Source organism: Aythya fuligula, chromosome 4, assembly GCF_009819795.1.
Source record: "Aythya fuligula isolate bAytFul2 chromosome 4, bAytFul2.pri, whole genome shotgun sequence".
Classification (NCBI taxonomy): Eukaryota; Metazoa; Chordata; class Aves; order Anseriformes; family Anatidae; genus Aythya; species Aythya fuligula.
The window spans coordinates 48137190-48154082 of NC_045562.1; the positions used below are offsets into that span (position 1 = coordinate 48137190).

The 16893-nt window shown below is 44.4% G+C and overlaps 1 protein-coding gene across 1 annotated transcript in view; it reads right to left on the reverse strand.

Annotated features, from left to right (window-relative positions):
- The window catches only part of CRACD (capping protein inhibiting regulator of actin dynamics), a 55832-nt gene that overhangs the window by 28337 nt on the left and 10602 nt on the right, over positions 1-16893 (reverse strand). Inside the window, 1 exon segment of the mRNA XM_032186329.1 lies at positions 10897-11065. Coding sequence (XP_032042220.1) covers positions 10897-11065 — 169 coding nt within the window.

Here is a 16893-nt window from a genome sequence, read left to right on the forward strand (position 1 = left end):
CGTGACATGAAGCTCACTGCGAGTTGGTTTTTAATACAACTATTTTGGCAAGTTCAAACTGAAAGCTCCAGCACTGCCTTCAACAGGGTAGAAGTCTGTGTATTCACAGAGCTCCCTCTGCGGCCAAAACGGAGGGGAAGATGCAAATTTTGACAAACTGACCCGTGCCAACCGCTCCTTCATTTGCATGGGTCGGTATGGGCAGAAGGCAAGGCCAGGGGAATTTATAGTTTATCTTAGAGCTGAGAGATCTGCTGAAGACGCACAACCCAGTTTATCCCTACCCTATCCCCTTTGAACTGAAGAGGGGTCACTAGCAGGTCAAATCCCTGAATTTCAGCAGGACATTTTGGTTTTATAGAGCTGATGCCAAACTTGTAGTTTGAAAACTTTTGTTTTTAACTCCCTACCAAGACAAACATACAACAAGACAAACAATTTTGTCAGAATGTGTGAAACTTTCATAAAACTCCACAGTGAATTAACCCAGGACCTCTCTCTACTGCTTCCCGTCAAAACCAGGGGGTATCCAAATCCAAATACTGGACATTTCAGAACTGTGTGTCTGAGAAATTCTGCCAGCCCCATCTCCAATAGTCAGTAAAATGGCTTCATTTTTTTTTTTTTTTTTTTCTTAAATGCCTATCCAGGCTGAAGCATGTTGGAAAAAGCATATTCATACATTGTAGTAACCCAGTTTCTTTTACAGGTGAATCTGAATAGCATTTAAGGCAATTTCTAGGCTACTTCAACTTTCTGAAAGGTCTCTTATTTTATTCACTTGGAGCCTATGATCCTTTCAAATCCTCCCAGCTGTGAGTTTGACAGATTAGATCACAAAGGTCCCTGTTCCACCTTTTTTTCCTCACTCTCCTCATGTTCTTCTGTAAAAAAGATTGAATTCCTTTGAAGTCATCATACAATAGGAATAATCGAGCTTCCTTCACTAGTTCTACCATTCTCATCTCCAAAGGCTTCCTCAGAAACCTTTACACAATTGGATCCTCACAATCCACATCTACAGACTGGTACAGAAAGCCCTCCCTTCAATTAAAGGGTGTGTGTGCACCAGGAACAGCTCTGGATAGCTTCCCTGTGTGTCAGAGGCAGGGGTTATACTTGCAGCCATGGTTGAAGTTGTAGCTCAGTTCCCAACTGCTGTATCACTTCCAAGAGATCTGGGAAAACAGGGGCATCAATTTATAACCACTTGTGTTGATAACGCTGACAGTGACACTTCAGAGGCTGTTTGTGCTGAAAATAATTGAATCACCATCTGACTCACTTCTAAACACCTGACTGAATTAAATAAATTATGGATGAGCTATTCCAAAATACAAAGCACTTAGAGCAAATCCTTAAAGACCTGATTTCTGAAGATGGGTTACTACCCAATTATTGTGCTCCAGTTTCACTTCCAATACACAAATTTTCAGAAGTCATTTTCATATAGTTGGAGCAAAGTTTGAATGAAAATCCCATTCGTTCTCAAAGTTTTCTTTGCTACACCTTTGTCCCACTTCAGATTCCCGTAGACATGAAAAGAATATTCAACTTCTCAGCAAAACTAAGAGACCACTTTTCACCTTTAGATTGTTAGGATGAAATACCTGCTACATTTTGAGAACATACTAGGTTTTTTTTGACACACAGGGGCTTTGGCACAAAAAGAGTATACCAGAATATGCCTTTATCTTGAGGGTACCCCAAGAGGGTCCAGCAGTCCCAACCACTCCACAGGACTTCTACAAATAACGAGGACAGAAGTGTCACATGGAGGGAACAGAGCAAGATATGGAAGACCACAGCACATCTTAACCATGGATGAGGACTTGACCACAACATGGGCTCTGAATCCAGGTCTCAGTGTATTTAGCTATAAAAACAGTTGCCTCAGATGCATTTTGCCCCTAACTAGCTTTCTTCAGCTCAAAATGAATATGTTTCTCAGACTCTGTTTAACTCAGCGCTGAGTTAATTCATTCCTCTGGAAAGGGAGAACACCTTCTGTTGGTATTTTAGACTTCTGGAAGAATCCCAGAAAACCACAGGTAAAACTGATTACATATATGTTGACAGTATCATGAACCTAATGTATCTATACGTGAATTTGACTTGCAAAAAAACGTGCAGTAAACCCTCTTTCCATTACTCACTCTTGCTGAGGTGTCTGTGTGTGTGCTAAGAAACTAGGAAACATGAAATGAATGCTTCATGGCAGAATAGGACCACCAAAAGCCTACAAGAAAAGTCTTACTTCTCTTCCATGAAGACAGACAAAGAGATTTTTCTTCAGATGCCCAGCAGTCATGCATGGCTACGCACCTGTGTCTGTTTAGGATGGGTTCTTACATCAGGTCTGGCTACTCCACATGAGGACTGGGTGAGGTATTACCCTTCCTCCTCATGCATTCCTGTCACCTCTTTGGTGCCTGCTTCGTGGTTCATGTGAAACAATTGAGAGAACTGATTTGGGTGAATAAATAACTAGAGAAAACAAACAACAAAAAAACCCTCATAATTTCCTGGTTTGGCACAAGCACCCGTGCCAGCTGGTGGAGGCGTGCCCAGATAGCTGCTGGAAAGAGTTGGATGACTGCAGCCTGGACTTCGATCATTTAATACTGCTGTGGGACTAAACCTTTAAGTACCCCAGGGTATACGCAGGGGCAATGCTGCACAGAATACAAGGCTAAGTTTACCTCCTTACTTCTCTTCTCAAAGACAAATGTGCAATCTTTTAGAAAGTTTGCCAGCAGGTTAACACTCAGCTCTCAGCTCTTGCTATATCGTGCATCAATGCGTTACTGTGGTACAGAAATCTCGTCTCACCAATTGCCTCTTCAGCATCTCATAAGTGTTCCTCCCACTCTGATATTAAGAAGTTAGAAATAGAAATTGGAAAATAAAGGGAAAGAAGGCGGTGTTCTGTTCTTCCATGCTCATAGAGACTGACTCAAAAACAGTCTCATGACTTCCACTCTTGTAGATTTCTGATGGAAACCAGTTCCACAGAGCGAACCAAGACCCAAACTTTTTAAATACGTCCATTTTCAACACTAAGACTTCACAAAGTATGCAAAGCAAGAACAAATGTGTTTTAGCCAGGTATTGACCCTTAATATAATCCCTTCAAAGACATCTGAGAGTCACCTCCCAGAATAGTGCTGCAAGGAAATGACAGGTGAGGCGATAGCTTGCCTTTACTTAATGCTTTGTTTTAAAAAAAGAAATCTGATTCCAACTCCTTTCCTCTCTCATGAATGTCCCCAGGGCAGCTAGAGATCAAAAACACAAATTGCATTTTCTAGTCATTCCAGAGATGCATTAATACTTTAATAGATGAAAATGGACTGTAATACTGAGCTGTATTTTTAGCTATTTTCTTTCATCTGTTTACGTTGTGCTGGAATGTGAGTTTTAGTTCTAAATAATGCCCGGATGGGGAATATTGTCCGTGCTGCTGTGAGGGCTGTGAGTTATGGCTGAGCTTAGGCTGCGTGTTACTCCACTGTTTTAGCAAACCCATAAACATGGTCCTTGCAAGCTAAACAGCCAAGAGGGAGATATTTCAGCAGGGTAGCTGAAGGATTCTTTCTCATAAAGTCAACTTAGGGATCATTTCTCTGCTCAGTCTAAAGATGTGTCCATGTCGATTTCAAAAGCTGCTGAACCTCAGGACACAAACTCTGAGGAAACTGCACAATCCCATTATTATAACCCACCAGAGCCCCACTGATGTCAAGGACCTGTTCTACAGTCTCTGATTAAGTAGCCCTGCTCATTTCAAAAGACATCGTGCCACATTATGCTACACAAAGCTTCAGCATGGTGTCACCAGGAGACTTGTAACCTATGAACTTGCCATAAATTGTCCCTTAAAAGCAGGGATTGAGCCTAGTTTTGAGTAGCTGATGCATCATTAATACATGCTAGTAATGTAACCCAACATCTTGGCAGTAAGGGCACAGAAATGAATCTTGAGAAACCTCAGGGCCCTGAATGCCCTCATAAGCCTTAACATCCCTGACCAGCCTCACCTGGGACCTCCACCTACACACATGGACTGGGGGCAATATTTGTGATCACACCTGGGGGCTTTGGTTGCTGCCTGAGCTGCGCTGGAGGAGCACTGGCTCCAGCTCTGCCACAACCATGTCCGGCCATGAAGGCCCTTGATCCACACCTCAGTTTGCAGACTGACTTCTTGGCTTGCCCTGCCCTCTCACTGGGGACCTACCTGCCTGGTGATCACTGAACCTGATCCTGACCTGCAAACTGATTTCCCAACTCAGCCTGGAACCTGTCCTATCATCCAGATATTGCCTTATCTGCACACAGGTTCAACTTGGCCACCATCCCACAATCTGTTCCTGCTATCCTTGCTTTGGTACTGTGGGACCGGGCCCTGGGCAGCAAGGCAGTGCACGTGATGGAAGAAGTGAAGACCAGAGTAGAAGTAGTTCTGGAATTACTGAGGTGAAAAATAAATTAGTCATGGTCAGGGTTGAGGATGAAAGATAAGGAAAAAGAAGACAGAGATCGGGACCTGCTCAAATGTTGAGGACCATTGCAGAGTGAAAGAGTACCAAAGAGATCACGATCTTATACCTGTTATGGTGCATGTAATGAGGTGGTTTTACACTCAAACAGTGGCTGAAAAAAAAATAAAGGAATGACAGGATGATGGCATTTACTGCAAATCACTATTAAGTGATAGAATTGCAACAAGTGGTAAAAAAAATCCTAGCTCACATACCTTAGAACAAAGCTTCTGGAACTTTGTCAAGTTGATAATAGAGAGGAGGAAGACAAGATCTGAGGTGTCAGAGTGCTGCTAACAAGGCTCCAGGAGAAGGTGCACACCGAGCACCACTGCTCCCAGGCATCCCACTGGAGTCAGGAAAGCACTCATAAGGGAAATTAGGAAACTGACAAAAGCCAATTGGAGTAATCAGGCTAATAGGAAAAGAAAAATTACCCAATGAACAAAAATTGGATGTGACAGAGGGAAGGCATTTGGGGAGCTCTTTGAAGGAGCTAGTAGGTAGAGATCAGTTTGTAACTGGTGGTCTAGATTGCTTCACACAGAGCTGCCCACTGCTACATCCAGGTGGAAATGTGTCAAAACAGCGTCAGGAATTGTCCAAGACGGGACTGGGACACTCAACTGCACCCAAAGCACAAGAGCTTGTGACTGTCCAGAGTCTGGTTATTTTCATGTTTAGTCAGCACCTTCACGTCATAGGGATTTATGAATGTATAAATATACTAACAGATAATAAACCAATACGTTAAATAAAGTTTTCTTATTCCTCCTATTTTAACAAAGCAGTTTCCTACAAATTAGCAGTTATAGGTTGTTGGGTTTCCCTCCTCCCCACTCTCAAATTTAGAAATTCAACAGCTAAGCTGTCGGTGAATCATTTTCATGAGATCAAGTGCTCTAATAGTCATGCAGGGGAAAAAATACACAGCCATTAAAAGCTTATATATTAGTCTTACAAATTTGAGTTGGAGGTAGAAGCAAAACTTTATGAAAAGCTGAAAATATCATGAGCTGCTTTCGGAAATTTGGGGACAGACTGCATGCCTACAAGTACTTTGTCTGAGGAGTCTGCCTAAAGGAGATGCTGAATACAGACTGCCTGTTCCTTGGGATCAAGCCTTTGATGAAATCCTTGGAGTGGCCTGGAGCAGGAACACGAATCTTTGTGTCCTGCTGGTTGTCATCTGCACCAAATCTGGTCTGTACAGGTAGCAAAGGTCAACACTAAGAAAAGAAGATCACAGCACTTGTCCTACGCCTTTCACTATCCCCCCAAAGTAACACGGGAGATACTCTTCACATGAACTGCATCACCCATCAAAATGTCATGGAAATGTGAGCAGCAAGGTGAACATACCGTCAGAGCAGGGGCTTGGCTTGCTCAGGAGGCAACATCAAGTCCAGAAAGAGACAAAGCAGGTTCTCCTGATCGTTAGTTTTTGCCTTATTTAATCAATCACCAGTCAATCACCAATCAATCAATATTATTTTAAAGTACATGCCAAGTAATTACTTGAATGATAATAGAGAGTCACTTGAGAAATGAGGAAAATACAATTGCATTCATTTTTCAGGTCAGTCTCTATGACAACAGGAGTGAACGCCATTGATCAGCAGTTAGTAACCAAGGCCACATTTGACGCAGATGAGTTGTTCTCATTCACATGAAATGCAAAATTATAATTAAATATTCAGATGCTAAAATGGAGATATGAGAGATGAGTAACAGTGAATAAATGGTATCACACCCTGGGCCTAACTTATATAATACTCTGTTATTGGAGGAGAAGACCACAATTACCTGCAGAAGTTCCCAAGCTGAGCACACTGTTTACAAAACCAGGTGGATAATTTTTTTTATTTTTTTTTTATTATTATTATTATTTATTTTTTTTTTTTGAGGAAATTGCCAGCTGGGAACAATCACAGAAAGGGTGGCTGAGCACTGAGCAAGCCTCTCCTATCTCTAACTTCTGTGAGAACAAGCACAAGAATACAGGTCCCGTTCTGCACCTGCCAGAAGAACCTGCACGTTATTTGAAGGACTTACTCTCAACACTGCGATATCCCTGCCATCTGTGTACGCACAACCTCAATATAAACTGCACTCATAGGAACAAAGTTCACATAGGCTAAAAACAGACACAATACTGAAAGCACATTTAGTGTTGCTCCCCCCACCCCCTTTTATTTTTCTTAATTTTTTTTTGCTTCTTTTACAGAAGATGAAGGTTAAAAAGGGATTGAATCACTGTGGCTTTCTCGGCATCAGTTGTTGTCATCATTCTCTCCCCGCTTACAGTGGAAGGAGCTCTTTGCTTAGTCCTCAGTCCATCAACTCACAAGAACTCCGACAAAAATTATCTTCAGCAAACTGTTAACTGAAGGTCTCTTAAGACAATAATAAAATACATTTTTTGTCCTCTCCCCAGACTTCCCTCTGCTCTTCTTAAACAAAAAGATTTACCCCTGGATTGTCAGGAGAAATTAGGAAGATTTCTGCTCCTCTCAGGAGCCTGCCACTCACGCAGCTTGCAGCTCTGTGCAGATGTATAGCCTTGGATCACACTGTGTCTTGGCTCTGTGTCCCAGTTTATCACCCTAGGGTGTCCCTCCTGGGAACTTCCAGTCACAAGCCATAAAACTCCTGACACAGCATGGGAACACAGCATGCTCCCTGCCCCAGCTCTGGTCCATAAACCCTTTATTGCTTATTTTGCTTATCTATATGGCCTAATGATGAAACCTGTGCAAAATACTTGCCTTAAACCTTAAATCCACACTAAGCATGTCTTCAAGTGCAGACACTGGGCACATATCACCAAAAGTGCTGAAAGGTTCTCCTCCAGTCCTGCAAGTGTCCAGTTCACATCTCCAGACATGAAGTGTCCTGACAAGATGTCAGGATAATTCTCAAGGAAAGATAATTGTGAAGTTCTACCAGTAAGGCTGTCAGAAACCAAGCTTTGTATTTGCAAAGCAATGCTTATGGCTTCCACAGTCACGGGTGTGAAATAATGCAATTATACGATCTCACCGAATTATCTGATTAAGTGTAACAGGGATACATCTTGAAAAGCAAGCAGCAAGGTTGCTTGCCAAAATGTGACATTTTCACGGAGCTAATACATTCCCAGAAACCACGCTGCTTATGCATGCAGTCCCCACAAGCAGAAAAGGAGCTGAATTCATGAGGTGAGCGCTAACTGCTGCGGTTTTGCACAGCTCTGTTAGGGCAAAGAGCTGGGTGGTTCAGGTCCAGTCCCAACAGCGGTTCTTGCTGACTAAGGTTGAGCAAAGCTAGGCAAAGCTGTTTACAAGACAATACAATCTGTCACCACCTCTTCTTCACAGGCAGTCCTCCGCAGCATACAGGAAGAATTGAGATCTTTCAGCAATTCCAGCTTAATTAAGATGACTCCATGAAGGTGATGTGAGAACAGTTTTATGGGGATTATGGGGAATTTGATAGGGATTTACAAATAAAGAGGGCGAATTTCATGGCCAGGCACATTCAACAGAATGAAGATTCCCAGGAGACTTTTTCCTGGAAGATCAATATTGTCACACTTGAGTTTTACAGAGCTGACAGGTTATTGCCATGTCCTTTGGAATATTGCACTCAGCCCAAGTAAAGGCACTGCCATATTGCTACAAGTAAAATGCATTTCCCCAGCTGCCTCTGCACATTAACCCAGAATCACAAACTGTGCAGGTCTTTTCTCACAACGCCTGCTTAGTGTCCTTCACGAAAAATAATACCACAAATACTAAATGTTATAAAAGGTCTGACAGCCTCAGAACAGAAACTTCTAGAGACTTTAGTGAAGCACCACAAACGCAATTTAACTTGTCATGTAATAAGCACTTCTATCTCCCAGCTCTTATGCTTAGGACAGAAAGTTAATGGATACCAGTTTTAACTTCTTAACTTGAGAAGGGCAATGTAAGAGTAGGCAAAGGAATTCCAGTCTCTCAGAAGGCAGGGCAAGACACATTGCAGTAACAAACCTCCTGCCCGGGAATTGCAAAACAACACAGATGAATATATGGGTTGAAGAGTGCATACATCAGGTTACCAAGAGCGTTATTTGCATCTGATGAGTCCAAGAAGTTGCTGTGAGAAGGGATGGACAGGCAGAGCTCCCAGCCTGCTTCCAACTCAGCTGATGAAGCTACACCCCATGCAGATTACCTGGATTTCTCATGGTGTGTCTGCATCGCCTGGTCGGTGCGTTCCCCATTAGAGATTCAGGTGCTTGCTCTGAGCAGGCTTGTAAGCCAATATAGCACGCAGTGAAATATTAGCTTAGCTCTCAGAAGCGATATTGATGTCTTATTTAGCCTACACTTATTTCTTTTCTTGTTTTTACCTTCCTGAAGGAGCTTACTTAGCTTTTCAAAACAGCAAATCTCTCCTCCCCTAAACAAAAACTCCACATGAAATGTCTGCAAACAACAAATCAATGTACTTTACAGGCTACTTAAGAAATGTAGCTCCATTCAGGGAATGTAAGCATTTACATTTTTTTTTTTATTTTTAATTTTTGCAAAATTGGAACTTTTATTACTATTAGTTTTAGACATGCTATCTTTCTACGTTCTTAGAGTTTGAAGCAGAGGAGTTTATAAAACTATTCAGGAATTTAGTTTTATATAAATACACTAGTAGTTATTTAGATTCCCTTTGGTTCATTTCTGTATGAATGCTGAAAGGTATGGTAATGCATTTACTGGCAGACAACTTGTAAACAACTGTGTATGGTAGTTTACTTAAATAGCTGATCTCTGCATTTAATTCATAAACATTTGAAGTTATACTACAGGCAAAAAAAATATAGTGGATGAAAGCCACGCTGCTGAAAACTGAAAAGGTTGGCAAAGCTAAGCTCCCAAAAGTGCTTTAATGCACCACGCTGAATATCTATGCAATTTGTAGGATGGCTAAATGTGGCAGATGCTACCTGCAAACTGAAAATTGTTATCAAATCCCACCTACATTTGTACCACGAAGCCTGACAGGGAAAGCAGAGTTCTGTGTGAGATAATTTCTAGCAGGCTAATGCAGAAGAAGCTCTCATGAATCACTTGCACAGAAAGAAACATCCCACTTGAGACTTGGGACCCTCCATATTTGCTCATCTCCTGTGATTTACATCATGAGAACTGATTTATTCCACTAGGGACTTAATGCCTTTATTAATTAGAAAAAGAAGTTGTCCATGTTTAAAAACGCCAGCATTTAACAGCCTCAGGAGGGTCTGCCACCCCTTCACTTGGCTGTTGTGGAGTGACGCAAGCTCCCCTCCCTATCACTATCTGTGTCTGGGCACAGCACTGAATTTTCAGTTACACAGAATGGGAAATCCCTGGGAGCGAGATGATGCTTTTTGTTTTGCTCTTACTCACTAGTCTGCTCTTGAGGCAAAAGATACAGTGACTTCCTACAACTGCTCGGCATACTGTGTGCAGGTAATGCAGTGCCACAGCAGCCAGCCACATCCCCCACCTACAACACTGCTACCTTCAGTCTCCATTTGCTGAAACTTTGGGACAGGTGAAAGAGACATATGAGATTGCACTGAAGAAACCAAAGGGGAAACCAAGAACTTACAGAACAAAACAAAATTATAGATATGTTTAAGTTTCAAGACATCTCACATCTTTACAGCTGTGATTTTGCACCATTGAAAATAAAGTGGAGGGTCATGCTTCTGATATACTAATCCCTCCCATTGTTTCTGCAGCAAATTTTTGTGTTCTCTTCCCATCGCTTCTTGGCACTGGAATATACCTGATCACCAGGTGTCCCTCTCCCCTCCCTTCCCCCTTCTATTCCACATTCAAATAGGATCAGAATAAAAGCAGCCTGTTTGTTGACCCTAATTACAATGCAAAATCTGTACAGGTGTGGACCAAAAGAGAGCATTTCCATCCGAACCCAGAAATATCACCTTGCAGGGAAAAGCATGCAATAAAGCATCTGTGGCAGCCAGTTCAAGATTCCCTTTCCCAATTTTTTAAAATTTTTTAAAATTGGGAAATTGCTTTTAAGCAGGGATGCCATTAAATATGACTGCTCAGGGATGCTACATCACGGAGCAGGATTAAAATTAATTTCTGCTCAGCCCTGGGATTCCCTTCTTGTCCACGGGCACATGCTCCCAGCAAGCAGCTTGTGCAAGCAGCGGGACCTTGGTGTCATGACAGCAGCAGGTGTCATGTTCAGAAAAGATGCACATGCTTCCCAAAAACCTGCGTACAACTTTCTACCATCAAGCCCTGCCCCTTAAAAGCAGGGACACCGAGCCTCGTGTTTGCACAGCTCCCCAGCTGTCCGCTCGTACCTCAGACCACCGTTGGGCTCTTCATCGGAGGAGAAGGCGCCGTTGCAGACGTTCCCGAAGGAGTGGCTTGGCTTTAGTTTGGCTTCCTCGCAGTCTGAGGCGGGCTCCCTTTTCTTCCGCTTGCCGAAGAGCTTCTTGAAAGGCTGGAACTTGCCTGCTTTTTTCTTGTCTGCGGATTACAAGGCAAACACAGGCAGGGCTGAGGGAAGCGGCCCCCGGCGCAACTCGCCAGCACTCACCGCGGTACCACGTTCAAAGGGAGAATGAGGTCAAAGAGCAAAGCAGCAGCCTGAAGCAGCCCAGCGCCTGCGATGTAAATGCTGGGCTGCAACTCCCTGCTGACGTACAGCACCGGCAGAGCAAAAGTAAGAGCATTAAAACATCTGCTCCCGGGTTTAAGGGTCTGCTTGGAGGCATCAGCTGAACATCTGGATAAGGGGAAAGGATAATTTTACTGAGCAAGAATGTAACACTGGGGATCATTTTTAGGCTTATGCCATGCTTTTGTTTTGGCCTTTTTACCAAAAGACATGCACTGCTTTGGTTTCCCCACTCAGGCAGGTGCAGGATCCCCTGCGTGCAGTTGAAAGCAATTGAAAGTCACCTGCTGTACTCTACTTACGGGGCCTCACAACCAGGCAAGTCGATTTGCAAATGAGAGAAGGGCACAGGACAAAGTCCTGTTGGTTTGCTGGTGGGTTACTTCAATAAACATTTTTCTGAACCCCCAAAGTAACTGAGAAAGGGACAAGCACTTCTTCCTTGAGATATTTCAATTTTTAAAAGCTTCACCAAAAAAGCACAGCGAAAAGACAAAGCAGACATGAAGACAGGACCAAGAAATAAAACAAGCTAACCAGAAGCGATTTTTTTCCCACCCCACAAAAGTTTGAAGAAAATAAATGTAGCTGCAAACTGCTTTTCTATCAACATGTATTTAAATAAAACTTACTAACCGTTGTCAAGAAGGGGTTAATTTCTCTGGGCTGGGATGCACCAAAGAATTTCTAAAACATAACTGCCAAAAACTTCATTTCTTTTCTACCTCTATGCAATTTTGCAGTGAGTCTACTTAAAACAAACTAGTGGCTTTTAAAAAACCTTTCAGCCTCCCATCACAGCCCAGCTGGAGAAGCATCCTGTTGTACTGGTGACACAGAGTTTCGTAACTCTCATAGATTTCCCTCCTGCAGCAGCACCCGGCAGTGCCACATCAGGTTTCGTGCCCCACTCTGCCATATCTGCGTATGGCAAAGCCACGTCTGGGTGACTCCCCAGAGCAGCTGCCAGAGGAATAACAGTGGAGTATCAGTGAGAGAGAAAACACCAAAGCACGTTGCCACCTGGCTGCTTCCAGTGACGGGGGGTTTCCAAGCTAGCAGGGTGCCAGCCAGCCCCAGCTGAACCCAGGGGTGGGGACAAACTTGCACAAAGAGCGAGAAAGCTGCAGGAGGCTCCTTGTGAATCTGAGGGCATCTGCACCCGATTACGGATGAAGCAGGAAACCTACATCGAAGTAAGAAGTCAAAGATGCAATAGATACTAATGCCGCATTTCCTTGACAAATCCCTAAGAGGTTTACCCAGCATCATCTTCTCGTTCAGCAGTTAAGGCTCACGGCATTTGCGCAACTTCTTTAGGACACCACAGCACCCCAGTAGCAGCGTGGAGATAAAAAGATGAACTGCTGGATTATGAACCTCAAAAACAGCTTAGGGAAACAATCTCCACCGAAGCTGCATAATTTTACTAATATGACAGCACCCCAGAAGGAAAATGGGGACAGGAGTTTGCTTCTCCCTGTCCCTTAGCTCTGCGTGCTGTGCACCAGCCAACTCACATCTCCAGCCTGCTCACTGCTCTATTCCAGCTTCAGAGAAAAGCATCGGTACACAAAGCCCCAGACAGGCTGGCAGAGAGAGACACATTATTGCTTTAGGCCACGGCTGCCCCAGCCATTCACGCGCTTCAGACTGCCTGCAAAAACTCATAAATCAACTGACAGCACGTACAGGAGGGAAAGGGCTGGTACCAGGCCCAGGAGGGGGGACAGAGCTGCTCCTGCACAGCTCCCGCAATGCCCGCCCCCTCAGCCTCCTTTGGAAAGGAAGGTTGTGTGATGCCATTTAATGTAATCTACTGTACAAATCAATTCAGCAGCATTATTTTGTTAAAAAAAGCTTCTCACTGTGTTAGCCACCCCCCATCCCCTTATCCTTTCCTCTTCTGGAGGTCTGTGGTGAAGCTGTGCTTCACCTTGTCAGCTCCAAACCTACCCCGCTGCTCCAGCTGCGAGGCCGGGTGTTGAACAAGACAGACCAACACAGCCCTCAACACAAAACGGGTAAAAGCCAACATGGTTATCTCCAACCAGGGTCTGTTTTTCTCCATGTGATTCAGCGCATCCCTTGGCAGTTTCCCACTCCACCCAGCACCATCACAGTTGTCACATTGCTATGCATGAATTCTTTAAATCAGGCTCCGTGAGTCACAACCAACAGCCGTCCCTGCAAGGGCTGCACGCACCTTTCCCGGTCCTGACAGTGCAGACATGAGGAGCAGCCAGCCCTAACCGCTAAGGCAAAGTCTAGCATGCAAATTTGTCATGAGATTTTATAGAGGAAGACATGGGATGATATCACCAACAGGGTAAAATCTGTCCTGTAACAGGAAAACAATTACAAAAAAAAAAGGAACCAAAACATTGGCAGTGCAGCAACAAACTCCCTGTGCGAAATCCTTCCAAGTCTCTGATACTCGAGCTCAAATGTGACTCATCCCTCTTGCCTGTCTATGCTTCAGAAAGGAAAACACGGGACAGATAAGGCTGAAGGTTGGGGTACCCAATGCTGTCAGCTTGTGCCAAGGGCAGTTGCTGACAGAGCCAGAACAGCTCACGCAGGCCATTTCCTCCTCTCCTTAATCCCTCAAACACAATTCCTACAAATCCAGCCCCAGGAGAACACGGGAGAGCAGCAATTAAGCCTGTTTCTGCCTGTTGTACAGGGCTCTGTCGTTCAGATCACTGTATGCACTTAGCAGCAGATCAGTTTGGAATTGCAGCAAAATGCGAGGTGTGAGGGCGACAGATAAACAGAGTTCGCCACGCTCGCTGAATAACACAGCGCATATGGTCGCTGCTCCCTCCCCAGCTTCTTCCAGAGGAGTAGCAGAGCAAATGAGAATAACCTGTACCCTGTCACACAATTTGTCAGCTGCTCAAAGACACGCACAGCCCAACATGGAGCCAGGTAAAGCAGAGAGCAGCGGCATCACGAAGGCAGCTGGTGATCCCTTCGCTCCTGGCAGCAGACAGGAGACCAAGAGGAAGAGCTCCTCCCCTCGCACCATCTCTCACTCCGAGGCTCTCTCCTGTAAAGATTAAGGTTGGTGTAATGGCTTTTATTGCCTGTAAATCAGGCACAGCCTTTGGACTTCAGCTGGCAAAGTGTTAGTAACTGCACCAGCCAGCAAATCCCTGTCAGATAGCTTGTAGTTAAACTACTCAGATGTCACCCAAATCCACTGTGATTCCTCAAAAACTGCACAGAGCCCTCACACAAGCATGGGTGGACCAAAATTTAGCTGCAGCTATTACATGGGAAGAGATTTGAAAGAGTGGAAGGAAAAGAAGCAATATAACCCAAACAGCAGGCACACTGCAGAGGTGAGGCAGAACTGCTGACATGTGGATGGCACAGAGGAGATACCACTGAAAGCATTTGAAAAATAATTTTCAAGTGAAATGAGCCTCACACAGTCACAGAAAGAGACCTAATAAGTAGCAAGGCGTTGGTTCCTTGCAGCTTGTTGTCTTTGCTGTGGTGCTGGGGCACCCAGAGTGGGGAAGAGAGAAAGAACTTGCAGGGAAGAGGTCTCTCCAAGCAGAATGGGCCCAGCAAGGACATCAGCTGATGGGCAGAACCACGGTGGTTCAGGGGAAATGTAAAAGCAGGATTTGTAGTGACTTTTTAGAATGAAAGTTATCATGGCCAAGATTTTTTAAGCCTGAGTCTTGCAGGTGGGTTTGTGGAGGTTTCCCAGACACTTGTTCGGATGTGAAGTGCAGCACCTGCCTGTAAGGCCTGTCTGTAACACGAGGCACTGCACACGGGCTGTGTCCAAAATAACAGTGTTCCTTGTCAGGGGGTGTAATGGCCAGAAAATGTGCTGTAATAGAATAATGAAGACATGAATTATGAAGTTCAGAGAATGGAAATCCACACACATGTAATGTTATGAACCACACGGCAGGGAGAGGGCATGAGACACAGAGCTGCAGGCACAGTGTAGCAGTTAAGGAGAAAAAGAACCAAAATACCATGGTAAGAGGGAAAGTTGATGGACATCTCTAACCACATTTCTACAGTGAAAACAAAAAGTCTGTGATGACTTTGGTTTTTGCTGATGCTCTTGGCTTTAGACCCAGGAGCAGTGTTCCCCAGAGAGGCGTCTTCACTCCTCCAGGAGCGGGAACCAAGCCATTTGGAAACAAGGAAGGAGGAGGGCAGGCCCTGCTCTGCTTGGTCATGTTCCCAAGTTTTAAGATGACCTCCTCTACCTATAGGGTTCATCAAATTTCAGTGGGAAAGATGTTTCCTGGACATTTTTTCCCCCCCATGATCTTCCCTTAGCCCATTGCCCTCTCTTCCATCCATAACAAAACCCACCCAACCAAACAAAAAACCAGCTGGGGGTGACAGATGGACACAGCCCAGACATACAAAGCAGATGCTAACACCAAGGAGCCTGAGGAAACGTTTAAGCTAACGAGAGGGAATAAGATCGACATGAAAAAGGCTGGCGTTCAGGCTCAGCGACATGGCTTCCCAGCAAGGAGGTCAAGTCCCAGCTGTGAGACATTTAGCGAGAGTGTAAGCGGACAGTAAGCAACAGTCCCATGGTGACGGAGATGAGACAACATAACCAGAGATGAAATCAATACTTGAGAAATGTTAAATGACAACAAGATTGGGATGGATCAAAGACGGCAGATTGGTGCAGATGCAATAGTCTCAGAAAACACCTAGGCAAAGCTAAGTTAAAATAGCCTGCCAATGCTTGTCTGTTTTTCCAAGAGTATCAAGTGATCTTGTAAGAGATACTATTTCTTGCAGACCTTGCCCCACAGAAAGTATGAGGTATTCTTGGATTACCTGATAGAAACTAGTAATACTACCTACAGGATCCATAACACAGCAAGAACCAATCTTGCTTTCCAGAAACATGCCTTCCCTTGCCACCTGGAGAGGCAAGAACATTGCCATAGACAGACTGTTTTGTGATTTCCTTCCTCCCAGAGACTGTACCTGCCAAAGAAAATGCACGCAGCTGAAACAGATGTTAGGAAACATGAATCAGCACCATAGATTCTAGTAAAGTTCAAACAGGCACCATAAAATAAACTTTAGCACCCAGAGCAAAGAAAGCTACTTCAACACTTCTCTTTACGTAACAAGGAAATAACAGGGAAAGTAAAACCTTATCTGACTCGCTTCAAGGTAAAAGGACTCAACCTCCGCCACACGAGGAGTGCCACAGTTACTGGCATTGGCAAGGAAGAGAGGTTAATGCAGGAGGAGAGTGAAGAGCAGTGCTTGTGCGTTCAGATGACAGTAAACAGAAGAACTAAAGCCAAGTAGATGCTGCTCCTTTCCACTTCTTCACTACTTTACTCTAGCAGGTGTCTTACCTCCCACCATTTGTAACCTCCTTTCCTCCTTTCCCCAGCTGTAAGTTACAGCTTTTCCAGCCAGCCCTGCTATTTGTGTGCCCGATATTTTTACTGAGAACCACAGTGAGCACTCCTGGAGGCCACAAGTTCCTCACCCCTCCTTTTATTTCACCATCCTGCCCCCTGACCCAGAAAGAGGAGGATGCTCTCTCCTGACCAAGGCAGCACAGAAAAGCCCAGCCAAGCCTGGAGCAGGCAGGCCACTCTGGGAACGTGTGGGATGGGCTGGGGACCGTGGCAGGGAGGAAGTGCGAGGAACTTGG